This window comes from Cetorhinus maximus, chromosome 7 (assembly GCF_964194155.1).
Source record: "Cetorhinus maximus chromosome 7, sCetMax3.hap1.1, whole genome shotgun sequence".
NCBI classification, from domain to species: domain Eukaryota; kingdom Metazoa; phylum Chordata; class Chondrichthyes; order Lamniformes; family Cetorhinidae; genus Cetorhinus; species Cetorhinus maximus.
Window position 1 is genome coordinate 72,640,368 of NC_135885.1, and position 27,871 is coordinate 72,668,238.

A 27,871-nucleotide genomic window follows, 5' to 3' on the forward strand; every position below is an offset into this window, starting at 1 on the left:
ATAGTTATTTCTTCAAAGTCACATACATATATCTGCTAGTGAACATGTTGTATGCAGTACTAACTCCTGAAAGTTTGTATTTTATTCCATCAGCTTTGCATCCAAAATGTTGCCCTGTTGGTTACAGTGAACAATGTATCAGTCCCTCTTTTCTCCACCCCACCCCCCACCCCACCCCAAAACTGATACCTCCCCTTTGTTGCATGCTGTGATTTAGATTTGTGTTATCTTCTTTGTGTGGAATATGTACTATTTAGTTTTGTCTGGTTTTGTCACCTCACGTTTGTCCATATTAAATGACATCTGCCAGTTAGCCAGTCCATCCCAGTCATACTGTAATTGGTCTGCATGTTCCCTGTTTTTTTCCCCTAAACCCCCATTACCCCCACACACATTTTGGATTATCAGCAAATTGCTGAAAATACTCATCTGAAAGTAATATAGACTCAGTGTTAACTTTGTTTCTCTTGCCACAGATGTTGCCATACCTTCTTAAGTATTACCAGCACATTGTGTATATTTCAGATTTCCAGCATCTGCAGTATTTTGCTTTTATTATGACCTAGTTTATGTTCCTACTAACACTTATGTAGAAATGAAATTCTAATGATTCTTGCAATGATCCTGAGGCTCCCTTCACCTTCATTCTTAATATCTTGCAGTGATGCAACTGAGATATGTGAACATTTTTTCTATTCGAAAAGTTGAGGCTTCAGATATTTTTATGGCTGCTACCACATGTTGTAAAGTAATGATACTGTCAGTTGCTAACGAGCCACTTGGGTCTCTTCTGGTTTGATATTTGGAACACAGTCTGGAAATACATAGCTGATGGATTGGCTTCTAAAGGAAGGAAAATTATTTCAGATGTCTGTTGATTGGAGCATGCTCAAGAAAATAATTGATTTTTGATGGGATTTTACTTTTGAGTCCTCTAAAGGAATCACTATGACCAGTAAGTTACAAGATGGTAAAGTTAAACAGATTGATATGTAATACTTTATGTTAAATGTTTGCTTTGTAGCGTGAAGCAGAAACAAGAGACTCAGGCACATACAAAGTTTCCTCATCAACAGAAGGATGTATATCCTGGAAATAAAGGTATTCTGTCACCTCGAACACCAAGGCAGCAAAGGATGAGTGTTGATGCAAACTTACAAATCCCAAAAGAATTGACATCTGCTAACAAGAGAGACTTATTGAAAAAAGTAAGTGGAAATGTATTAATTGTGTTTTGTAGTGAGTGAAATTGCTATACCTCAGTTTTTCTTGATCTTTTGGCCTGGTATTAAAACTTTTCCCCCCCGCTCACCTGTCTCACAGGATTATTCGTTAATTGCAAGGTAGAAAGGTGGTTTGGGTGGAGGGGGGGGGTAGAGAATTGAGAGAGACGGTGGGAAATCACATTGGCACAGTGTTTCTTGACAAACCTTCAGGAAATGAGCACAAGTTTACAATTTACAGTAAAAGGTTTGTTTGAGGTCTCGATGGATATCAGCAAAGTTTGTACAGCAATTTGTAGCATGATCCTTCAGCAGTGTCCAGCAGATATCCTGCCTGATGCAGCCACTTTCAAGCAAGTTAATTGTTTTGACAAAGGTGAGTTTGTTCTGAGATCAACCATTCCAGGTTAGGAAATCATAAAGCAGGAGCCGCCTCTGCTTTGCTTTTAAGCAGTAATTAGAGATGATAATTACACTCCTAGCATTGTCAGGAATTTCAACAGGTCACATATTTAGCATCCTTGTATATGTAAGATGTGGGGAATGCATTGTGAAGGAGGGCCAAGGGTTTGAAGACTTTGAGGATGCATTTACCAGGAATGTTTGAAGCAGTGACATGTAAAAATTGTCCTTTACAGGGACCTTGTACAAAGTTCCATTAGACCAAGGAAATTCAGAATTTTACTTCTGTTTCTCGAAGTGAGTGTGCTTTTGGGTTTGATTAAGAAGTTGAAATTTCACTTTCCCTCAGACTGACCATTCAGGTAGTGGGGCTAGAAGATTTCAAAGATCTATGCATCCACATAACTGTTATAATAGAATGGTTACAGCACAGAAGGAAGCCATTCAGCCTGTCATGTCTGCTGGCTCGCTGCAAGAGCAGCTCTGTTGGTCCCACTCCCCAGCCCTTTCCCAATTCTTTTAAAATCCACAATTGAATCTGCCTCCACCACCCTCTCGGGCAGTGCATTCCAGATCCTTATCACACGCTGTGTTTTTTTAAAAAAAAAGTTTTTCCTTGTTCTTTTGCTGTTCACCGCAATTCAGTGTCTCCTGGTTCTTGAACCTTTTGTCAACAAGAACCGTTTCTTTCTATCTACTCTGGCTAGACTCCTGATGATTAGGAACACATCCATCAAATTTCTCAAACTTCTCTAAGTGAACAACCTCAGCTTCTCTAATCCATCCAGATTCTTATCCCTGGAATCTTTTCTGGCACTGTCTGTAAATCCTTCACTTGCTTATAAATGTTCATTTTGTTTTCCTTGTTTTTGTACTCCATGTCTCTCCTTATAAAGCCCTGGGTTATAAATCCTTTTTATTCACATTCTCAACCTGCCTTTGCCATGTTCAATGATTTGTGTACATATATCTCCAGATGTCTCTGTTCCTGCATACCCTTTAGATAATGTTGTTTTTCCTCATTCTTCCTACCAAAATGTACCACTTCACACTTCTCTGCATTAAATTTCATTTGCCATCTGTCCACCCATAGCCTATGTCCCTTCCATTCTATTGGGCTTTAACTTGCTGACAGACCTGTTACGTGCCACTTTATCAAACATGTACACCACATAAAACACAGTGTCCTCTTCGATCCCCTCTGTAACCTCATCAAAAAATTAAACACTATTTACATTTTTTTAAAAAAATCCATGCTGGCCTTCCTTAATTCATCCAAACTTCACCAACTGGCTGTTAACTTGCCCCCTGATTATTGTTTCTGAAAGCTTTCCCATTGTTGAGATTAAACTGACTGGCCTGTAGTTTATCCTTACACCTTTCACGTTTCACATTTGCAATTCTCCAGCCCTCCAGCACAACCCCCATATCTAAGGAGAATTGGAAGATTATGGCAAGTGCCTCAACAATTTACACCCTTCCTTCCCTCAGCATCCACAGAGGCACCCCATCTGGTACTGGTGACTTAATCAATTTTATGTACACCCAGCCTTTCTGACACATCATTATCAATTTTTTAAGACCATCAAGAATCTCAACTGCTTCCATTTTTACTATGACTTGGCAGTATCTTCCCCCTTGGTAAAGACAGATGCAAAGTACTCATTTAGAACCTCAGCCTTGTCCTCTGCCACCAAATATATGCATCCTTTTTGGTCCCTAAGCAACCCCACCCCTCAGCCAAAAGTTATGCTGCCCCTGCCCCAGTATCAGCATGCAAATGTTTTTGCAGTCGTCGTTGATTGGTGGTGACAGCTTTCCCATGAAAGTTGCCTGTGTGCTCTTAATGCCATGCTGAACTTTTGAAAACTGCTTTGAGTAGCCTTGAATGGTATCCAGTGGAAAGTTTAGCGTTTGTGAATAAAGTGGTGGCATTGGGTGGGTGGAAAGTTTCAGTATCATTTATTCATAGGGATCTGGTTCAAAGAGCAGATGAAACAGTGCCTTTCATCAGAGAGATTTGTGACCTGCTTTTCAAATAGTTTGCTACAGGATTCAATAATGGAATTCAGAGCCATAGATCCAAGTTTGCTGATGGCATCTTTAGATGGCATAGTAAATGAATAGATTGGAACAGACTTGTCACAATTTGTAACAAAGTGAGTTGTAAATTAGCAGGAGTTGAATGTGAGGAAGTATGAGGTCATCCACTTTGGACTTGAGAAGATAATCAAGTACTTTGCAAGTGTCAAGTTTGGATAGGTAGATAGAAACTATTTCTTCTGGTGGGACAGTTCAGAACAAAGGGCATAATCTTAAAAATGAGAGCTAGGTCTTTTAGGGCGATGTCGAGAAGCACTTCTTCACACACAAGGTAGTGGAAATTTGAAATGCATTTGCCCAAAAAGCCATTGTGGCTAGGTCAGTTGAAAATTTCAGAACTGAGATTGATGGACTTTGTGAAATGACATTATAAGTTACAGAATCAAGTTGGTGGATCGTTTGCATCCAAGAAGACCTTCAATTTAGAAACTAACTCGTGGAGTGAAAGAAAATAATATACACATGACAAAACCTTGATTTCTATTACTTGGCGATGAGCTAAACCAGAAGTCTTTATTAGTGTGTAGGAAATATGAAGCTCTAGTTAAAGAATTAAGACAGTTGGATGTAATACATAATGGCAGAGTCAAGAAATGTCACCTAAGAGTTATGTTAGTTATTCTGTTAAAGGTAATTTCCTCCTTGTGCTTGAGATTAATAATGACTTTCAGGACTTGAGGACATGTCTGTAAATTACGAATGGAAAGAGTTAGATTGGCAGAAAGTATTTCATAAAAAGTTGTCACTCTGAAGCAAAGATGTGGGAAATATACGTAAGCTACAGCCCTTCAAGAAAGGCATCGACAGGTTCCTAAGGAAGTAAAGCACTATGAGGGGCTGTTGTTGGGTTAGGTAAGATCACACATGAGTCATGGGGGTCCCTGTCTCCTGAAATTTGATATTGCTGTAGATTTGGGAAGAAATTGCTTACAGATTTTTTTAACCTTACTCAGAAGTTTGCATTGCTGTCATATGGGAAGAGTGGTTGATGGGCCTAAAATCTTTCCTTGTGCTTTTAGCTTGCTTGTGCTTGAAAGTTAAAATTTAATGGAATGAGGAAAGCTATTTTTATGGGAGGAAATTTATTACATGCTAATTGATTCAATCAACGTGGACAGAAAATACATTTTTGCTGAAAACTGTTACAAGTTACTGATCAGATTCACGATTGCTTGAATTTGTGCAATTGGTTATCTCTACTTCAAAAAAAAATCAATGACTTGCTGTAAGTACTTAACCCTGAAAAATTATCCTTTTCCTCATCTCTCTTAGTGATTATTTCTGTTGAGTTATAGCTTCATAAGAGGTGCTACCACTCCAGTAAACCTCCAAATTGGAGGACTAATTTTTAATGAGTCTAGGTTTTCTGAGCAATCAGGGTGGAGACATCACAGTATAATTTTGTAATTGACATCCATGTGCTCTTTCTACCAAGTCTAGGGTTACAAAGTTCAACTTTAGTTCCTTTTTTCAGGTTCTCTGTTTTAAAACTATTGTTAGATATGTTAAAAGCTGCTGATTTTAATTAGCTCTTGGCTTTTCATTTATTCAAGTTCATAATCTTTTGTTTTCGTAGGCAAATCAACGACTAGCAGCTGCAGAAATAAGTTATGATGAGTTTCTTGTTGTTGCTCATCAAATCAATCAGCTGTTCCAGTATCAAGAGGAAAAGAGTAGATCTAGTGACTGGCAAGCATCCCATGTTACCCCCAGAGGTTTTAAAACTGAACTGAAAGGTGAATCTCCATTAGTTAGAAACCAAGGTAAAGGTGCGCCATTATCCGAAGCAGAACTGAGCTATCTTGAGCACATGTCTAAATTAAAAAGAACCAGGGTTCAGTTAGAAAAATCACATGAAACAGAATCTCGTTGGAAAACAAGAGAGGCTCATAATAAAGATATATCGGGTGATCTGCCGCTTAGTGTAAGAGAAGATGGTGACCAAGGCAGCAAGTCTCCAACTATGAGCAGCAATTCTTATTCACTAATTGAAAGACATGATACAAGAGGTACTGGTCAGGAAAGGAAACCTGGAGAAAAAAGAGAGGCCAGTGAGAGTGGACGTGGACATTACAGTGAAGGAAGACATTCGGAAAGAAGAAAGCTGTGTGACAAGCCTGCAAGACGTTCTCCTGTTGGCGATAGACAGTTGCATGACAAACATTGTGACCATGTATCACCACTTCGTCAACGTATGAGTCCTTTAGCAGATGAGGAGAGAAACCAAAGTAACATACGAGATAGCAAAAAGCATGGAGATGACAAGTTATCAATTAAACAAATGAGAAGTTCTCCTCCAATTCCTGAAGATCGATACAAAACGGATTCTAACCAGGGGAAGTTGTGTAATAACTGGACGGAGCCAAGGAACGAACATAAAGATCAGCGGCAGGGGTCAAAACATCAGCCCGTGGTTGAAAGAGACCTTCAAGAATTTGGTCAAAGAGATGGACAAGGTAAATTTAGAAAAGTAATTAATAGTTCTTTTAATTCACCTGTTAAATTTATTCTCTTCTGGGCCACAATATACAGAATCCCTAGTCACTAGCAAGCAAGCATCTCCTCCCGAGGTTTATGAATATTACTTTTGGCCATGAAAAAGAACAGAAGACATGCTATCTTCATATGGAAGTATCTGTGATTGGCATCATTTTTTAAAAACTATTATTCAAGGTCAGGTTGGCCAGGATTTAAAAAATGTTTTCACCAATTTTCTAACCTTTACTGAAGGTGTAACTCAAGTTGTAGATACAGTTGGTCCAAATGGCACCAAAAGCTTAACTAAGTGGCAACTGCTTTTTATCACTAAATTTAAATTGAACATGGGCAATGGTTGTCAGCAATCATTGGTTCGCGGAGGCAACTCAACCAAGCACTGATTCTTCCCTCGCTTTTGAGGGTTAAAATGTTATCTGACTTGTGATCAGGAGTGAGAACCTGACTGACATAGAAAAGAGAATTCTTGATAGATTCCAAGGCTGCTAATGTACTGCTGGAGCCGTAGCTGGGATCAGTTAAGCACTGAATTGACTGTTGGGCCTTGTAAAGTATCTCATTATTGAACTAGTAAGCAATTTCCCCACTGAACTATGGCAAATTTTTCCCACTCAATGGCAAAATACTCCCGTCCACTGTGGTTTCCTGGTACCGATTTTATATAGCTGCAATCCTCCAGATTTGCCACTTTTCCTGAAGTTAGGGTTCATCATTTGCACTGGGCTTTATGGGAGAAAAATCACATGGCATTTTTAGTTTTTGCTTGTGGCACTGACTCTTACTTCGATGAGTACCCACACATCTGCAGTACCTTTTCTCATGACCATTGTCCATACATTTAGTCTAGAGTGAATATTTGCAGGCTATTTCATTGTTGAAACATCACGGCTGAGCTTGCTTAATATCTGTGCATGGACATTTTCCAGCATGGTTTACTGGACAGTAATTGTACATTGAAATCATGGCAGATCTTGTCCCCTTCCTCACCTACCCTCTCTGCCCATTCTTAGCAAATGGGGGTTGAAGCCTGCTATTGTGTCAACCACTGCTCACATGTCCTTTTCTGCACAAAAGTATTAGGAGAAGCTGGTATATTTGTTAATAAGGAAGTTTAATTGAATGCCAAATTCAATATCTCTCAAGATACAAATATTGGATAATTATCACCAGAATCCCTAATATGCATATTGGTCCCTTCTAAATCAAATTTGTGCTTTGCAGTCAATGCACTAGTTGGACTAGGATGGTTTTAGGATGGACAAATCTTTCTAGAATGATTTTGGAATTCTAATATGCATGAGATCACAATTTAAAAAAAAATGGTTTCATTTTCCCAATATTGAACTGAAAATGAGTCCGCTAAATTTTAGTTTTGCAGATACTGCTATGGCAGGGGACAAAGCTGGGTGCTAAAATTAATCATGGATATTAAAATGTATAGAATTAACCATTTTCTGGTTGCAATAAAATCATGATTGATTTATTATAGTAAATAGTGTTTTATTATGAATATTTTACATCAGATCTCTGAATCCTACCTTGTCCTTTGAGTTAGTGTTCAGGTCCCTCCAAATCAATAATTTAATGTACTTTGTTTTTATCAGACATAAAAAGAGAAGAACCAAGACCTCATTGTGACCGTCATTCAGAGGAAAGACCTGCCTTTGATGCACCACAGAGAAGCAATGGATTAGTTGAGAGTTCAAGGCTAAGATCTGGCATACTTGAAATGCCTCAGAGATTTAGAGAAGCTACCGATAGACCAGGGCAAGGAAAACCTGGGTCTGCAAGAAATCTGGAAAAACTGAGAACTGATGACCCCGTTGAACCAGACAGGGCATGGCTTCGTAGTCGAAATGGATCCCCGAGTTGTGATGGCTGCGTTGCTGGATCTAGGATGAGGTTGCAGGAATCCCCTGAAACAGTTATCCAACCAATTGATAGTGCCCCTGAGCAACCTCGTCATTGGATTGAGGGTATTCCCAGGCAACCTGCTGCACACTTCGATGGTCTAAGTGGTGCCCATTCTGGACAGCCTGGTGCATGCTTTGATGGCCCACAGAGGGGACAGCCTGGTGCATGCTTTGATTGTCCAGGTACTTTACACATAGGGCAGCCAGGTGTACGCTTTGATGGCCCATGTGGCCCTCGTTCTGGGCAGCCTGCATTGCGTTTTGATAGTTCTCGCCCAAGACAGCCTGGGCCACGTTTTGATAGTCCTCGTATAGGGCAGCCTGGACCACGTTTTGATGGTCCTCGCCCAGGGCAACCTGGACTGCGTTTTGATGGCCCACATCCGGGACAGCTTGGGGCACGGTTTAATGGTCCACACCCAGGGCAGCCTGGAACGTGCTTTGATAGTCCAGGCGGTCATCCTGGGCAGCCTGGAGTACACTTTGATGGTCCACAGCCTGGCACTCGCATGGATGGTTCACATCCTGGGCAATCATGTGGTCACTTTGACAGTCCAGTTGGCCACCCTGGCACACGCTTTGGCCCACACACAGGTCAGCCAGGCACACAGTTAGAAAATCCTGGAAATCATCTAGGGCACCCTCGCTTTGATCCACACCCCGGGCAAGCTGCCATACACTTTGATGGCCCACATCCTCGTCCGTCCGGCGCACGCTTTGATAGTCCAGATGGTCTAGGGCAGCCCTGTATGCGTTTTGATGGCCCTCAGCCTGGGCATCCCAGTATCCGCTTTGATGGACCAAGTTCTCGCCTAGGGCAACCTGTCACACGATTTGATGGTCCACATCCAGGGCAGCCCAATGCACACTTTGAAGGCCCTGGTGGTCACCCAGCACAGTGTACTGTGCGATTTGATAGTCCACAGTTGGGACAGCCTGGCGCACACTATGATGGTTCAGGCAGTCACCCAGGGCAGCCTGCCATTCGTTTTGATGGTCCTGCTGGGACTCGGTTTGACATTATTGCTGCGCAGCCTGGTGCATATTTTGATAGTTCTCGTGGACCACAATTTGAAGGGGCTTCGATGCATCCTGATCCTAGATGCAGTGTTGCTGGTCATTTGTTCAATGGTCATCCTCCAAGTTCACAATATCAGGGAAGATTTGATGGACAGTCTGGACCCAGATTTAATATGCCTCAAGGATCTCATTATAATGAATCTGCCGTACATGGAGCAACAACATTGGCCAACCCAGCCTATGGACCCGCTGGTCCTTGTTTTGATGGTCAGACACCACTGCCTCGATTGGCAGGACCCCATAATAATGACCAATATGATTCAGCACGTGGAACGTTTTACAGCAGTAACCTTCCTGCATCATTACCTGAAAACATGCGTCAACTGCAGCCTGTAAGTATCAACGTTTTTATTCCTTTTTATGGGGAAAAGTCTTAAGTCAAAAAATGCTTTTAAAATGTTACTTGCCTCCAGTAATTTAGATATGAATGGGTAGAGATGTCCTTTTGTATTATTAAGATCTACAGGTCAGAAGATCCCAGTGACAGTCGGAAGTGTGGTTGTCAGTAGGTGTAAGTTGGGATGCCATTGAGGTGATTATAATTGTTTCAGTGGCACTTGACTACGGACTGTTAAAATCAGTTTGTACACCTTGATTCCCCCTGTATAGTAAGGTGCTCACGTGTGGACATCACACAAACTCTACAGTCAAAACAATGCAGAAATTTAATATTGAGGCTAATGTGAAAATCTTTTGAATGAGGCACTGAGAGCTGCTTCTGCCTTTAGAATTGTATCCATTGCCTTCAGGAGAGAAGGGTAGAAATTGAAGTGGAAAATAAATTTCTCATTAGCCTCTTTGATAAGTGAAAGAGCATAAATTTGGGATGTAATCTCTGGATATTTTCATTATCTGAACTTTTTATTTCATAGGTTAATGCCATGACTGGTTTTTCTCAAAACCAGGCTCCTTTTAGTCAAGGCCAGCAGTACATACCCCCTCAATCTTCTGTTCCAGTTACACAGATTCAGCAAGGTATGCATTTTATGCTGATAAATTGGACAGATGAATTTCTTGTAATTTACTTTACTCTTTATTTCGTGTACATTAAGTCGCACCCAGGTCTTATTGGCAAACTATGCCCCATCTCCAAAATTCTCTTACCTCTCCGAATGTCTTATCACCTCCTAAATCCATATGCCTCTTTCCGATAAGAGCCCCTCCATTCAATTTTCCTCCTCTTCCATTGTACTGAAACTGTCCTTATCAAAACCACAAATTACACCTTATGCATGTGTAGCATTCTATCCGTCCTCATCCTTCTCGAGTGATCTGCAGCCTTTAATGGTTGACTACACCATCTTCCCTCAACGCCTCTTCTGTTGTCCAACTGCCATTGACTGGCTTTCATATCTATCCAGTTGTAGCTGGAAGATCACCTGCAATGGCTTATCTTCCGTCTCCCGTGTCATTACCTATGAAATCTTCCAAAGATCCATCCTTGCCTCGTTCTGAATTCTCACCTAGATGCGGCTCCTCTGCAACATCTTAAAAAATGTCACAGCCAAATATAGACTGACTACCCTCAACTTTTGACTCCTCCACTGTCATTGATATCTCATGCTTGTCCGATATTCAGAAGTTTCCTCTAATTAAATATTGGGAAGAAAGAGCATTATCCTCTGTCCCCACCACAAACTCCCATTTCCTTGCCGCTGACTGTATCATTCCTCCTAGCCACTGTTTGAAACTGTCCATTTGCAACTGTGGCATCCTCTTTGATCCTCAGATTAATTTTTAACCCCAAATCCTCTCCTTCACCAAGACTGCCTAAGCTAGTCTCCTCCCACTTCAGCTCGCTGAAACCTTCATCCAAACTCAACCATTGCATTTCTTTCCTGGTCAGCCTCGTACCTTGCACACACTGTAAACTTGGGCTCATCCAAAACTTACTGCAAAGTTTTGTTCACCCATCATCCCTAGAGTCACTGACCTACAGTGGCTCCTGTTGTGGCAGCGCAATTTGAAAATGCTCATCCTTGTTTTCTAATTCTTGTATGGCCTTGCGCTTCCCAATTTCTTTAACCACTCCCCTTGCAATCTTCTGAGATCCCAGCGTTCTTCCTATTCTGGCCTTTTGCACATCCCCAACTTTCATCGCTGCTCTATTTACAGCATGCTTTTAACTGCCTAGTTCTAAGCCCTAAGTTGATCAGTGTTCAATGCAAGAATACGTTCTACCAGCTATGAAGAGCTATGGTGGATGGTGACTGGTTGGACCTCCATTCAAGGAAGAAGCAGGCAGAGCTAATTAGGGATGGAAGCGTGGAGGGAAATAATGTCTGATACCTTACAGCCCCAGGGTTCATGGGCTTTAAAAATATGCAAACTATGACTTATGATCTGTCTCTTCTGGTACTCCTATTTTATAGTTAGGAACTTTCAGAATGTAATTTTTACAACAATAGTGAGAAAGATGTTTGCTTTCAAAAAATAATTCTATAATGTTGCATTAAACCAGCGTGTTATCCGAGAACTATCTAATATTAGCTTTATAGTGTGAAGCCTTGGATTTGAAATGGCAAATAACTTGGTGCTGACAAATTCATGCAGACATCCATCTGCTGAGGTCTTTTTGGATTTTGTTTGCTGCCAAGTTAGGTGCTTTAGCCCATTTAGTTGAGAGCTTTGACTTATTTTATCTGTCGTGTAATCAAGTGTTATAATATCACAGGATCATCTTTTGCACCTTTGGATAATCATTTGGGACAGCTGGATGTTAATGAGCTGTTTTCCAAGCTGCTTTCAACTGGAATTCTAAAGCCAAATCCAGTAGAATCTGTCCAAGCACGTAAGTTTTTTATAGAAACATTTTTTTAAATGATTCATTTTGTTTCTGCAGTTTTCTTCAGAAAACCTAAATCAAAGTACAACTTCATTGTTTTGTTTTAATGAATTTAGAGTCTGAAGTGTTTCCAGAAGGCGATCCTCAGGCTCAAGCTTTAATTGATGACGATGAGGAAGAAGAAAATGAGGAAAACATTCCAGATCTTACTGGCTTTCAAATTGAGGAATTGAAGCAGTAAGTAATTTATAACTAATTCTAGATTTTGAACTCAGCATTTATAAGGACTGTAAATCTTGAAACCAGTTACTATCAAGCTGAAGGCATTCTGGTCAAAGCGGGGCAGGCCTTGACAGATCAAGTATAAAAATAGGCATACTTAACTATATGTTAATATTGATTCCTTTAAATCAATGATACTTCACGTTCTATTTTTCCTTAATTGTTTACTGAATAGGTAATTGAAAGGGATAGGGGCAGAACACTGGGAAACAAAATGCTTCTTTAAGATTTTTGCCTGCTCACTAAATCCAGAGCTTGTTCTGGAAATAAATCTTAGTTATTTTTCTGCAGTGGACAGCATTGTTAGTATGTACTAGGAAAAGATTTACCTTGTAGAGTTTCACTTGCCTTTCACATTATTTATTTCCAAATAGCTTTCTTTGTAAATCATTAAGTTTTTTAAATTTTGAAGTTTTTACATTCACAGCAATTAGTGCTAACTGCATGGCCTGAATTTTTAGGTCGGTGGGTAGGCGCGATTGGCGGGCCCAGGGATGTGCTGGGGAATGGATCGCCAACTGCAACTTCACGTTGGCTGGCCAATTAACGGCCAGCCAGTGTGAAATGCATGCTGAGAAGCTCAACGCTGCCAGGGTGGGGGTGGGAAGAGAGTGGATGCTGACGCTAGTGTGGGCAAGTGCTGACCGCTCCCAGAAGGCAGAGAACTGCCTCAGGGAGCTGAAGACCTCAAAAGCATTAAAATAAAGTTTTTAAAATCAGGAAAAAAATGTGCAAGCATCACAGTCACCTGAACATATACATTATAAAAATGCTGTCCATAGATTTTTCTTTTTCTTTCATTTAATAGCGAAAATCTCATCCTGCCCGTGGATGAGGTTTCATGAAAAATGCCTGGCCGATTCACCCGTCCGCCACTCTAAGGTTGATAAAAGATAGACAATTGTACATTTAATTACCTTAATTGTCAAGAGGGCACGCTTCCTACTTTTGCGTGCACCCGTCAACCGAAATATCACGCGAGCGCAGGATGATGTTGGGATGCTCGCCTGACATCTCGTGCGATTTTGCATCTGATCAGGTCGGTCGTGTGACCGCATGCCGAGCTAAAAATTCTGCCCCATGGAATCATGCAGCACAGAAGGGCATTCAGCCTATCATAACCTGTGCCAACTTTTTGAAAAAGCTATCTGATTAAGTCTGACTCTTTTTTTCCTATAGCATTGTTGATTTTTTTGCTCCTAAACACACTCGGCTGAAGTGTATATTTTTTCACAAAAGTTGATTAGTCGAGGCCTGCATTGTGATCAATTCTCCTTCAGTTTAATTGATGCCAGTCCTGGTTTTAAGATGTCTAGATTTTGAAAGCCGTTCTTGAAGGGTAATTGTGCTAGTCACTGATATCAAATTATTTTCACATGTGCACAGCCTGTTTTTGAGCTGAGACCTCTGAGTGTTTTGAGCTTCATTAAAAGCAAGTCCTTTAAAAATCAGAGGCTTTACTGCATGTCATAAAATTGATCACATAATTGTACAAAAAATACTAGTCAACAATGTTCACTTGAAAGCTGAGGTGTTCACTAGCTGTTAGAAATTACCTGGAATAAACAACGGTTATTTCCTTTCGTGCTGTTAAATATCATGGGCCAACATGCAAAGTATTTCTCTCAATATTGTCTGCAAGGTAATTTTGTATAATGTTTGTACTTCCATACCTTCATAATTGCTTCAGTGGGTACTTCAAAATAACTTTAGTTTCCGTAGTTGAAGAACCGAAAAAGAAGATGCTTTTATAGTTGTGTTTGACACTACTTTTGGAGAGGAATCTGTGAAATGCTGTACAATTTTCCATATGATTGGAGAGATGGTTTTTTTAAGGAAACTATACGTAGGACTCGCTTTCTTGCGTTGGCAGAAGAATTATGCATCCACAATGTTGAGGATATCGGAGTGGGCTGGTTTACTTTGAATTTCAACCAGTGTAGGAAGACTTGCATGTTCACAGTTGGTTGCACTTCTATAGCGTCAGAGTCTCTAGATTGGTTGAAATGTATTTGTTAAATGTAATTCAACTCCATGTACACACTCCCGTGCTTCTCCTTTAGGCATAGCGAACTTGGAGAATCCCGGTCTCTCTTTCAAAACAAATGGGAGATCAACCTATTCGTTGGTATGTGAGGGTTAACTGCATTCAGAGTTAGTAAAAAAATTAGCCATTCTGCTTCACCTTTTGGACTTGGAAAGTGGCAAAAATGGGTAACGGATATATCTTTTATATTAAAAAATTTTTTGATTCAGTCTGTTGAACAAAGCCAACATGTGTCTTATTTGCTGAGAGGAGCTTGAGGATGTTGATGCAGTCTCCAGCCTATTAAGGAATCATGATGAGCATTTTGTGGCTCCGACCACATTGGTGAAAGGCCTTTATAATAAATGTTCCATTTATAAAATAGATTAAGGTGTTTTATATAATCATTGAACATTACGCTTATTATTGATTTCTCTTAAAAACAGGAGATATGATGGTGTCATCAGCCGACTATACACAGGTATTCAGTGTTATTCCTGTGGAATGAGGTTCACAGCTTCGCAAACTGATGTTTATGCGGACCATTTGGACTGGCATTATCGTATGAACAGAATGGAAAAGGACATCACTAAGAAAGTGACTTACAGAAAGTGGTACTACAGTTTAACTGTAAGTTTGTTGAATGTATAAAACTAGCACAAAATTTTTATGTTAGTTGATCTGTGACATTTAGCATGAGTCAGTGCCCTGTAAACTATTCAGGTCGAACAAAGTTGGATAAGGGAAGGAAGATGTGATGAGAGGGTAAAATGGGGAAGCAATGGGGATTAGAACAGAAAAGATACAAAAAAAATCTTGTATTAACAGAGGGGAGGCAAAAGGGGTTGTAATTTTCTTGGGTGGATGGGGTTCAGTGACAGTATCCCCAATTTTATTGTTCAGTGGACTGTGGTGGGGAGCACTACTCGTGGGTTCAGGGGCCTATTTGGATAGAAAGGGGGAAATGAGTACCAGTGCTGATTTAAATGATCAGTGGAAGATTGCAGGGTCAGGTGTCTGATTTCAATGACCTGCATGGAAGGCTGAAAGCCAAGGTTAGTTTTCTTATGGTGGGATTGATTTAGTCAATTTGCTCAGATTACAATGCATGCTGCCTCAGATTGCCTCCCAGTTTTACTTGAAAGCTGCATTAGAGTGTCTGATTTTTCGTGAAGGCCAAGTCAGTGGCCATGTGATTTTAATGGGGCCTGATTCAAAGTGCTGCAAGCTTTGATCTCTGTCATGAAGAGATCAGTTTGGTTTGTAGCCCTTCATTTCTCTCCAATTCTTTTTCAGTTGGTCTAGTCATTGAGCTCTAATGGACTGATCTCAACAGTTTTCAATATCCTGACTTGTTGCTCCTCAGTTACATTTTCCAAGGAAATATTTCTTTATTCCATGAATTAATTTTCAGCTTCTCACAAAAACATCAGGGTATCAATGAAGAGGTGATTTTAGGTGCAATGTTAAAAATGTTAGGAAACAGTGAGGCTCTCTAACTGTCCTGAGTGCATGTAGTGTAGGTGAACCTCTCTATTTAATCCATTTTCCAGTGGAATACTTGGACCATTCTACCCACTGAAAATTTGAAATACATAACTAAAATAATCGCTTTTACAGCAGTGTGTTGTTTTGAATATTCTCAAGATCAGATCATCTAGCTGGTATGTTTATCTCCCTGAATTTAGCTGCCTTGGGGTCTTAAAACTGAATATTGATCAAAATTATCAGTGTGTTTGGAGATGTTTCCTTTAAGAAGATTGGCATATCTATTCACGAACATTAAATAGTAAGAAATGGTTCTAGTTTTTAAAAATGGCAGAAAAGTTGAGAAATTGAAATGTTTGGTTTCTGAAACGTTTTATGTTTGCATATCGCCAGGACTGGATAGAATTTGAGGAAATTGCTGACCTGGAAGAGCGTGCAAAGAGTCAGTTCTTTGAGAAGGTCCATGAAGAAGTTGTACAGAGAACACAAGAAGCTGCAAAGGAAAAGGAATTCCAAAGTGTCCCTGCTGGGCCGGCTGGAGTACATGAGGTAGGTTTGTTATGGAAGTGCATCTGATCATGTTCTTTATGCTTTTTCTTCTTTATTCTTTCACGGGATGTGGGTGTCACTGGCAAGGTCAGGATTTGTTGCCCATCCCTAATTGCCCTTGAACTGTGTGGCTTGCTAGGCCATTTCAGACAGCAGTTAAGGGTCAACCACATTGTATTGGGTTAGGAGTCACATGTAGACCAGACTGGGTAAGGATGGCAGATTTCCTTTCCTAAAGGACATAAGTGAACCAGATGGGTTAATACAACAATCAACCGTTGTCATGGTCACCATTACTGAGTCTAGCTTTATATTCCAGATTTCTTAGTACAATTTAAATTCCACCAGCTGCCATGGTAAGATTTGAACCCGTGCCCCCAAAGCATGAGTCTGGGCCTCTGGATTACTATTCCAGCCATTATCATGTGCCACCATCTCCCTATATTATATTTTTAGCAGACTCCCTGAATAACACGTTTTACTTGAATTCATATGAAAGTCACCAAATTTTATCCTTTCTGATAAGGTAGCCATTTTGGTTACAACATTGTTTCCTGCAATTGATAATTCCCAGATATGGATTACAGTAAATGGCAGGAATTAGAGTTTCAAACTTGATGATTTGGAAGTACTCAAATTAATCTCTATTGCTTTTCTCTCTAATTTGCTTGTTCTCCATCCTGTCTTGATAAATAATATTAAGGGGTAGATCTTTGGTACTTCTATGAGACCACTTTTCTGTGCACTGTATCGATCAGCATGGCCTTTCTTTCAGAGCTGAGGCTTTTATTTTAGGCCCAGTATATTTAAAGGGCTGCAACTTAGCCATTACTTAAATACCTGTTTTTCAGAAAATGCAGTCAATTTCACCTATACTTCACCTATACTCATTGGGAGTTAAACCCGTAGTTCAAACTGGTATTGTGTGCTTGGTATAAGATGGCATTTGACTGTATTTGGTCAGTGGGTTGCTCTAGCACTATACTAAATGTAGAGGAAAGTTGGATATGCCACAGTTATGCCTGTTCTAAAATACGTGCTAAATTCTGGTGGAACCATGAGATTGGATGTGCCATCCCAAAGATCGGCATGTAAATGACAGAAAAATGAGAGCAAAACAGGCTGCCCCAAAAATGCTGCTGTTTATATGAGAATTAAACTTGACTTATTAAGCCGATAGAAACTAAGTTTCCTACAAATCTGGAAGTGGTAGAGGTCAACAGGCTCTAGTTAAATCTATTACTGTCTTTTTCTGATTGTTTTTCCTTAACCTAACAATTTCAGGCAGGGGTAACATTTTTATTCCCATCATTTTATCATGAACCTTTACCATAGAATTTGCTCTAACCATGTATGTTTCCCTGTGATGAAAGAGGAGCAAGAGGAAATGGCAAGATGGTAGGTTAAGGCTACATCAAAGGACAGATACGTGAAACCAAGGAATGGATATGTCTTGGGAGTACTGGATTTCATATCACAGTGGTTTTTCTGCACTTGTCTGTCTTGTAAAAGCATTATCTGACCTTTCTGTCGCTAGAAGGCACATGGTGTCACGCAGTTCTGCTTTGTTTTGAATCCTTGGATATTAGAAGTGAAGAAAGATTCAACTTGTGATTTTTGCTCTCTGTCTCTGAGATGGTCTTCAATGCCATCATGAATGTGTTGTTCATCCTGCATCCTTTTTAGAGCAGGATCCCAGAAAATTGATTCTGCCAGCTCTGGTGCCGATATTAACTACTGCTGGACCTTGCTTTCCACTATCAAATATCCCGGCTTCACCTTGATGCCTGGCAGAGTTGCATATGGTGCAGACAGACCTGCAGTGGCCATTTTCCTCCTACATCTTTTTAGGGTCCCCAGTCCTCCCACCTACTTAAATGGGTGACTGGTTCCTCCTAGGAGGGAGAGTTCCTGTCAAACTGTGATGTGTGTTGTTGTACAAGTTGTTTTATGGGAGTTGGCCAGCTTCTCCCTGAAAATTGAACCCCTCATCCCTGAAGCTGGGTTTCAACTTGCTGTGCAAGCCAGTGAACTGAATGTTTATAAATCAGGTTTAATCCTCATATTAAGCTTATAGAAACTACTTTAATTTGTATTGTCAATCATAAAATTACTAAAATTTCAGAAGTTACAATTCCAATTATCGTTTCCCATTGCAATTGATAATGTAGAAACATCACTTATTAAATCTTCTCTGTGTTCTTTGACTTATAAATTTGTCTTGTTGCAAAACAGTCTTCTGGGCTTGGTGATACCAAGATGTTCAACTACAGTAAATGCAATAACGTTTGAAAATGACGGACAAATGCCATGTGATTGAATGTCACATGATCAAATTTCCAGGAATGTCTATAAAATAGTTGCTTCTGCTAATAGATTAGATCACGTCTCCCAGGATATCTAAGGCTTCAACTTGAGTGTATTCAAATGTGATGTCTTGAGTTTCCAGAGGGTTGTGGGCCTCATCCTGCAGTAAAGACTGGGCAGAGTCTTTTGTTACAACTTTGACACACAAGGTTGTAAGCAGGACATTAAGTAAGAAAAGCCAGGTTTAGTAAGTTTTCAATAATTTCTCGTGTGGAACTAACTAGTGGTCAGAAAACCAAGTTCATGCTATTGCAGTCATTTCAATGCACAGTATATCAGCAAGTACTGCAACAATACAAGTTGTAGAAAAATAGGGCATCTCTGATAGCAACTTCTGGATTATTTGCTCATACATTTATGCTTGGGTAGGACAAGATGGCAGGAGGGATATGAGTACAGTCCTTGAGCACAGTAATGAGGAGTGACCCACACATGAAGGTTCGGGGAACACAATGGTTAAATATTTCCTGCAGGCTAAGGAAGGGGCATAGGCTCCCCCACAGACATCAACCTCTGCAATGTACGTACTGCATGTCTGTGATCCCAAACAGATCATCTTGTTTGCAATGCTAGGCGACATCCAGGTCAAACGTACTGATGATTGTTGTTGTTTTCTTCGACTTGGCTGCCATCTTTCTCAACCACATTTTTTGCTTTTTCCAGTGCTGCCATTTCCCCTTTTAAGGAACAGCAGATTTTATCTTTTGCTACACCAGGTCTCTGCTTTTGTCTTGTTTCCAGCTATTCCCTTTCTCCCCTGCTCTTACTCTAGTCTTCAGGTCTATTTTGGACTTGCCAACTTTACCTCTGACCTACACCCAACTACATCTGAGGTGTTGCATGCTGGATTTGGTGTAAACAAGTCAGGTATCCAAGAAAATACACTATTCTCAAGTACATAATGCTGGTGCTGTAATGAGCAACGTCCTGGAAAGTGTTTGTATTAGGAAGTCATGCATACATCTTTGATCACATTGTAACCAAGTATGAATTATGAAAACTCAAAGGGGCTAAAAGTACTTAAGTGTGCAAATCAAATGTTATTCGCAGAGGTCCACTTGCAAGTTACCAGTCCATCCCCTCAGTGAGGAAAGTTGGAAGAAAATTGCAGTGCCATTGGAGTCCTCCTCTTCAATATTGAGAAAAGCATACATCAGAAGCTTTTTGGAAGTTTACTGTATCCTAAATCAGAAGTGTGCTGCATTGTATTTGCTAGTAAAATACTATATTAAACTTTATCAAAAAAAATACTTGCCCTAAGTTTATCAAACACATTGTAATTTCATCTGGCAGGTCTGTGAAATTTGTCAAGAGGCCTTTGAGCAGTACTGGGATGAGGATGAGGAAGAGTGGCATCTGAAAAATGCAGTTCGTGTGGATAATAGAGTAAGTACAGTGAGCCCAGTAATTAAATGTTTTGCTCAGTAGGATGTATAAAAAATGTAGAAATTATTGTGTGCAGCCATTGACACAATTTGCCATTTGAAATAATAGTTTGGCTGAGGTCACATTCTCAAAACTCATCAGTGGTTAATCTGATGAATTATTATGGTCAATAATGGGCAATTGTAAAGAAAGATATTGCATTTATATTGTGCTGTTTACAACTTCCAGTTTACTTACACTAAGTGTAAGCAGACATGTCAGCCAGTATAAATGACCAGAATATGCAACATAGTTAAAATCTTCCATCCTCCTGTTCTACTGTAGTTGTGTTGAAAAATCATTTCGTTTCCAATAAAACCATTTTTTAAGTTAGTTGATTAGCTTGCTACCCAAGGCAACTGCTATATATTAGTTACCTGTAACTGATGACAGGCCAGAATTTGTGGAGCAGGGTATCTCGCATCATTTCAGCTCAAATTTCTTTTTGTATCAGAAGTTGCTAGAAGTGCAAGCTAAGGTTTAAGGATTGAGAGAAAAGAGAAACCGCTGAGGGTGTGTTAGGGCAGATGAATTGGAGTCCAATCCGGTACAGAAAGAGGGCAAGAAAGATTGGATTGAAGGGGGAAAGAGAGGAAAAAATATTTTGTTTAAAAAAAAACCTTTTTTTTCCCATCTGAGGAGACGCCACAGTTTAAATTATTTAATTTCTAGGCCAGAAAGTTTGATCGGCACTGTATTAATAATTATGTTAAAAAGTACTTGTACTGTTAATTACAAAATTTAACATCCTGGTGAGTTTAATGACACAGTACAAATCTAACAAGGTCTTAAAAATAACAAGGAGGGTAAGGGCGAGATACCATTCGTGCAAAATAAATGGTGGAGCGTTGTAAAATAACCAGCAGGTTCTGGAGATTCGCCTCTTAATCCCTTGAGTGATTTGCACGTTAAACCGTTTGTCATTATTATACTATTACTTTTCTAGTAAGATTCAGCTCATCTATATTAATTTCAGATGCTAAGCTATGGTGTTCTTCTAACCTGGTTTATTTTGACAAAGCAAAATAATTTTAAATCTATTTAACAGCACAGAAATTGTCACTAATTACTTTCATCTTTGAAATGTGAGCTCATATCAATAACATGACGTCTTTCCTTTTAGACATATCACCCGGCATGTTATGAAGACTACAAAAATGTGAGTAGAAACCCAAGTTACATTTTACCAAATATAACTATTGAACACCAATATATTGAAATATTACTCATATGTCAAAGTACAGTTAGTTTGGATTTTGTGCTATTTTCAAAAAAACCCTGCAGCAGTTCTGTGGGATGTTGTACATTATAGGAACAATATGTAGTTACTTTTAAGTATATAAACTTCAGCTAAAAGTAAATTTTACTATCACTTTATGAAATATTCATGAAAATTGCTTTTACATTTGTTTTCCTCGTTGCCTTCCTTTTTCAGGCTTCATTTACAGATTCAACTCCATCTCCAAGTGAAGCTCCTATAGAAAATCCACTACATTCAGTTATTAAACAGGAGCAATTGGATAGTAGTTGCAAGACCTCAGATCCTACTAACAGCTGTAAAGATACTGAGAATGAAGGGAGCTGTGTGTTGACAGATGATAATAAAACTGAAAAAGATGCTGCAACTGTGAAAATGGAAACAGTCTAGGTCTTCCTTTGATGAAGAAAATGATTTTTTGTTCACTATTACAAACTTTAGTATTACAAGAAGAAGCAGATTCAATATGAATGGTTGGATTTGATGTATCCTTTTGTATGAGGGTGACTATTGTATGACATGAAGTGATACTACCTCTTGCTAAGTTGAAATCATTGGGAAACATGCAAAGCAGCAATAGTACATGCTACCTTCAAGGAACATGTCAAATTTGAACTTCTCCCCTTTTGTTTATATTTTATTATTTGAGGCAGGGATCTCAGCAGAAGTTATATTGAATACATTTTGGTATTTGTATGTTCAACTGCATGTGCAGTTCAGGTGTGTATTACTGTGTGAGTGCTGCCAGTGAGTGAATGCACTTGGGGAATGAAAATGTTACTTTTGTAAGAATGTAAATTCTAAAAACAATAAAATATTTTTGAAATATGTTTTGTGTACAGTTGATGGAAAGTATTTAAGTTAATTTTTTTTAAATATTTATGGTGCAATGGAAATTAATACTTCGGTTTATTTAGGAAATAAAATTTGTTAAAACTACAGGATCTGAACTATTGAAAATAGAAATAAAACTTGATATTTACCTGACATAAAAGTTATTTTGTTTTTCATGTGGATTCCTGCATTAGTAGTTGTTTTGATAAGTTAGTAAATCTTCATACAGCAAAACGATCTATGCACCTGAAAACAATGCAGTGTTGAAACCATTAGAAGTTAACCTTGTATGTACTAAACTAAATAAACCGTCTGCACAAAATATATCTTTGTTTTCATTTCTGTAATTCTCAATCTGAGCAACATTAAAGTTAATATGCATTTATGGTATATTTTCTTGGAATGTTTATTTAAGATTTCCTACCAGGCAGCATTTTGCACAGCATTCCAACTGCTGTACATTTTAATTCTGGTATTGACTAAATTTAATCATTTGGAAAATTAAAAATAAACTGTCATCTGCTTGAAACTTTAATTGGTGCGTTGCATGGGAACAAGAGTAAACTTGCAGTCCCTAGAGTCTTTGCTGCCATTTAGTAAGATAATGGCTGATCTGTACACCTGCTTTGGCTAGCAAAAATATATCAGTTCTCAAATATATTTATTGCTGAAAGAAAAAACGTTTTGTTGAAGCTTTTCATGTTGCACTCAGGACAATTTGCAAGAATACAATGTAAGGGAAAACAAAATTTATATTGTGCTGATTGGGCAAAGCCTCTACTAATCAGAGTCCACTTGCCAACCAATCAGATTGCACACTCTCAAACAGTATAAATTTGTTGTTTTCCCTTACATTGTATTCTTGAGAATTGTCCTGATGAGTGCAAGATGAAAAGCTTTAACAGAACATTGTTTCTTCCAGCAATATAGTTATTAATTGAGTTAGCAACTACCATTTTTTGTGGGATAAATTGCCACCGTTTGTGTGAATAACTTTGCTAACTTCGCTGGCCTGCCTCTGATTTAAAGTTATGTTCCCTTGTCCTAGACTCGTCCACCATCCTACTGATTTTTTTCAAAATCCTAAAACAAAACTCTCAGGCTCCTATTAACTTTCTACATTCCAGAGAACAAGCCTGGGTAATGTAATCTCAAATTTGAGTTGCACTCCTTTCCAGGCCAATATATCTTTTAAGTTGCAGTGTCTATAACTATCTAGTACTATTAATGTCTAACATTGCCAAAAGATGTAGCAAAACATATACCCTTGTAAATGCTAACATTCATTAGCCATCTGGATTATAATTTGTATGTGGCTGCTACATTTTTGGTGATGTGGAAATGGACCACAATCTCTGGCCATTCACTTCCTAGCTGTTCACTTTTTTTTTGAAACTCTATCTATCCTTTAGTCCAAATTAGATGTCCCCACACTTGGCTCCATTGAAAACCATCTGCCACAATTTTGACCACCCACTTAATCAATTAATGTCTAATTTTATGTAATTATAAGTGTACATTGTCAGTAATTGTTCTATCAGCAAATTGGGATATGTAGCCGTCTAATGTTATCCATGATATTAATGGCTGAGGCCCAGCACTTATAATTTCAGTAAATATCTATTATCCCCACACTGTCTTACTACCTAACTAATCTCCTAACCAGGTAAACGGTCGCTTTTGTGGAACCTTGTTGAATGCTTTCTGGAAATCCATCTGTGGTGTTAATAATCATTCCTGCCCAATTAGTAATAGGAGTAGGTCATTTGACCCATTCAGCCTGCTCTGCCAGTCAATAAGATGACTGAATTAATTGTGACCTTAACTCCACTTTCCTGCCTGCACCTCCCCACCCCACCCCCCAAAATCTTGCACTCCCTTGTCAATCAAAAACCTAAAAGCCTTGAACAAATTCAATGACCCAGCATCCACTGCTTTCTATGGAAGAGAATTCCAAAAACTAACAACACTCAAGAAATTCCTCCATCTCATTTTAAATGGGGGTACCTTATTTTGAAACTATCTCCTAGTTCTAGATTCCCCTGTGAGGGGAAACTCAGCAACTACCATGTCAAATCCTCTCAGATCACACCTCATTCTTCTAAACTTTAATGAGTATAGGCCCAACATTTCCTCGTAAGACAACTCCATCCCAGGAATCAGACTAGTAAACTTCCTCTGAACTGCTAATGCAAGGAGATCCCTCCTTGGGTAAGGAGACCAAAACTAACCTGTACTCTAGGTGTGGTCTCCCCAATGCCCTGTACAGTTGGAGCAAGACTACCCTGGTTTTATAAAGGTTAACATTCCATCTCTTGATAACTTTGAGATTCATTTACAAGGATACCCAGATTCCCATGTACTGCAGCATTCTGTAGTCTCTATTTAAATACTATCCTGCTTTTCTATTCTTCCTGCCAAATTGGAGAACCACATTTTCCTACATTATACCCCATCTTCCAAATCTACTTCGTTACACAATAATTCAATTAGGTTGGTTAAACGATGTCTAGCTCCTATAAAATTCTATTTAATGTTTAGTCACGAGCCTGTCTATCATTTTTACATGTGCGAGAAAACCTGGGCAGCAGTGACTATTATATGGTTTCACTTGGCTGGTAAGCTTAAAGATACTCAATCTACAATTTGTATCAGATTTCAGAAATGCAAACTACATGAATGGTAACTTACTTAAATGGATGAATTGACTAACGAAGTTTAGAACAAGGTATATGTGGAAGACAAATATGTACCCAAAGTTAAAAGGAAGAGCCAAGGTGGCTGAATGGATATGTACAAGGACAAATAAAATAAAAATGTTTCTAAACATTAAAAGAAATATGATACTGAGGATAGTAAAAATCTAAAGGGAACAGGCTGCTATTAGGTCAGCAATTGGAAAAGAGAATTATAGGTAATTGTGGAAGTGGTGATGATGCCCCATCCACCTGCTGTCCTTGTCCTAGGAGTACAGGTCACATATTTGGGAGGTGTTGTTGAAGAACCCTCGGCATGTTGCTGCAGTGCAACTTGTAAATAATACACTACAGCCGGTTGTGAAGGGAGTGAATGTTTACAGTGGTGGATGGGTTGCCAATCGTGCAGATTTCTTTGTACTGAATGGTGTTGAGCTTTTTGAGTGTTGGAGCTGCATTCATTCCAGGGTATTCCATCACATTCCTGCTTGTATCTGGTAGATGGTGGAAAGGCTTTGGGGAATCGGGAGATGAGTCCTTTCAGCATAGAGTACCCAGCCTGCTCTTGTAGTCACAGGATTTATGTGGCTGGTCCAGTTAAGTTTCTAGTGAATTGTGACCCTCAGGAAGTTGGTGGTGCTGTGATAATGGTGATGCCATTGAATGTCAAGAAGAGATGATTACACACACTCTTGTTGGAGGTGGCCATTGCCTGGCACTTGTGTGACATGAATGTTACTTGCCACTTATCAGCTCATACTTGAATGTTGTCTAAGTCTTGCTCCAAGTGGACACTCACTTCAGTGTCTGAAGAGTCAGAAATGGTACTGAACACCAATAATCAGTGAACATCCTGGCTTCTGACTATGATGAAGGGAAGGTCATTGATGAAGCAGCTGAAGATGTTTGGGCCTAGGACACTGCCCTGAGGAACTCCTGTAATGTTCTGGCTGAGATGATTGGCTTCAAACAATGACAACAATCCTCCTTTGTGTTAGGTATCATTTCAGCCAGTGGAGAACATTCCCCAGATTCCAACTGGGTTCAATTTTACTGAGCCACAGCTAACACTTAGCAGGTTATTGGTAATGTAATATGTACACTTGCCCACCCAAAACAATTTGATCTCCTGGGCAACATGATAAAGCGGATAAAGACCTTGGCTAATTTGGGGGTGGGGCGGTGGGGGGAGTTCCTCTGTGCTCCATCTAGATGACAGAATCACTCCGGATCACTCAGAACCTGAATTTCCTGCAGTACCTATTTTTTTGTAAGAGGTGATGTCTGCCCCAGCCAAGAACAAGCCCAGCACTCATTTGAAGGAATTCAGCAAATCAGCATCCACTGAACAAAATGGAAACCTCTTTCATTATTCTCTGGGAGTAAAACAACCTCCTGATAAAGCACTGTCAATAACAGTTTTCAGTACTTTGCTAATGAGTGGGTATGCTGATGGAGCAGTAATAAGACAAATTGGATTTGTCCTGCTTCTTGTGGACAGGACATACCTGGGAAAATTTCCACATTGTCAGGTATAGGCCAGTGTTGTAACTGTACTGAAACAGCTTGGCTAGAGATGCAGCTAGTTTTGGAACTCAAGTTTTCAACACTACAGCTAGGATGTTGTTGGGGCCCATCGCCTCCTTCTGTGAAAAGGTGAGAAGATGGATCTAGACCCATTAGGTTGACCTCAGAAGGAGGCTAAGATGGATAATCCACTTGGCACTTCTGACTAAAGATGGTTTAACATCAGTCATAGGAAAGATGCTTGAGAAATCATTATGGATGCAATATATGATTACTTGGATGGAAATGATACTGGATGGAAAACATTAGGAACATCCAACACGGCTTCATAAAAAACTCATGGCTTAAAAATTTGACTATTTGTTGAAGAAGTCACCCAAATGGTGGATGGGGAAGCCCAGTAGACATTGTCTGTTTCCAAAAACATTTTGATAAGACACTGCAGAAAATACTTCTCTACAAATTGAAGTCTCGAATATTAGTGACAATGTATTGATCTGGAGTGAGAACTGGCTGGAAGTAAGCAAAAATTAGCTATTGATGGATTAAGATCTGATTGGACCAGTCACTAGTGGTCATAGAGTCATTGAGGTCTACAGCACAAAAAAAGGTCCTTTGGTCCATCAAGTCTGTGCCGGTCAAACAAGTACCTGACTATTCTAATCCCATTTTCCAGCACTAGGCCCATAGCCTTGTATGCCATGGCATGGCATGTGCACATCCAAATACTTCTTAAATGTTATGAGGGTTTCTGCCTCTATCACCCTTTCGGGCAGCAAGTTCCAGACTCCCACCACCCTCTGGGTGAAAAAATTCTTCCTCACATCCCCCCTAAACCTCCTGCCCCTTACCTTAAATCTATGCCCCCTGGTTATTGATCCCTCCACCAAGGGGAAAAGTTCCTTCCTGTCTACCCTATCTATGCCCTTCATAATTTTATACACCTCAATCATGACCCCTCTCAATCTCCTCTACTCCAGGGAAAATAACCCCAGTCTATCCAATCTCTCCTCATAACTAAAACTCTCCAGCCCAGGCAACATCCTGGTAAATCTCCTCTGCACTCTCTCTAGTGCAATCGCATCCTTCCTATAATGCGGATTCCAGAACTGCACGCAATACTCTAGCTGTGGCCCTACCAGCATTTTATACAGTTCCAGCATAACCTCCCTGCTCTTATATTCTATGCCTAGGCTAATAAAGGCAAGTATCCCATATGCCTTCTTAACCGCCTTATCTACCTGTCCCGCTACCTTAAGGGACCGATGGATATGCACACCAAGGTCCCTCTGATCCTTGGTACTTCCCAGGGTCCTACCATTCATTGTGTATTCCCATGCTTTGTTTGTCCTGCCCAAGTGCATCACAGGATTGATGTTGGGACAATTGCTCTATTATTTTTATTAATCATCTAGGG

The 27,871-nt window shown here is 39.6% G+C and overlaps 1 protein-coding gene across 2 annotated transcripts in view; it reads left to right on the forward strand.

Moving 5' to 3' along the window:
- Positions 1–22,555, forward strand: part of pcf11 (PCF11 cleavage and polyadenylation factor subunit) — a 41,686-nt gene extending 19,131 nt beyond the window's left edge. For both annotated transcript variants that reach the window (XM_078545700.1, XM_078545701.1), the window contains 11 exons: positions 1,025–1,208; positions 5,305–6,184; positions 7,829–9,549; positions 10,090–10,192; positions 11,892–12,008; positions 12,119–12,239; positions 14,757–14,940; positions 16,192–16,347; positions 20,008–20,100; positions 21,263–21,298; positions 21,575–22,555. In XM_078545700.1, the coding sequence (XP_078401826.1) occupies positions 1,025–1,208; positions 5,305–6,184; positions 7,829–9,549; positions 10,090–10,192; positions 11,892–12,008; positions 12,119–12,239; positions 14,757–14,940; positions 16,192–16,347; positions 20,008–20,100; positions 21,263–21,298; positions 21,575–21,787 (3,808 nt within the window). In that variant the 3' untranslated portion in view covers positions 21,788–22,555. The remainder of the gene's footprint in view (positions 1–1,024; positions 1,209–5,304; positions 6,185–7,828; positions 9,550–10,089; positions 10,193–11,891; positions 12,009–12,118; positions 12,240–14,756; positions 14,941–16,191; positions 16,348–20,007; positions 20,101–21,262; positions 21,299–21,574) is intronic.
- Positions 22,556–27,871: the final 5,316 nt, after the last annotated feature.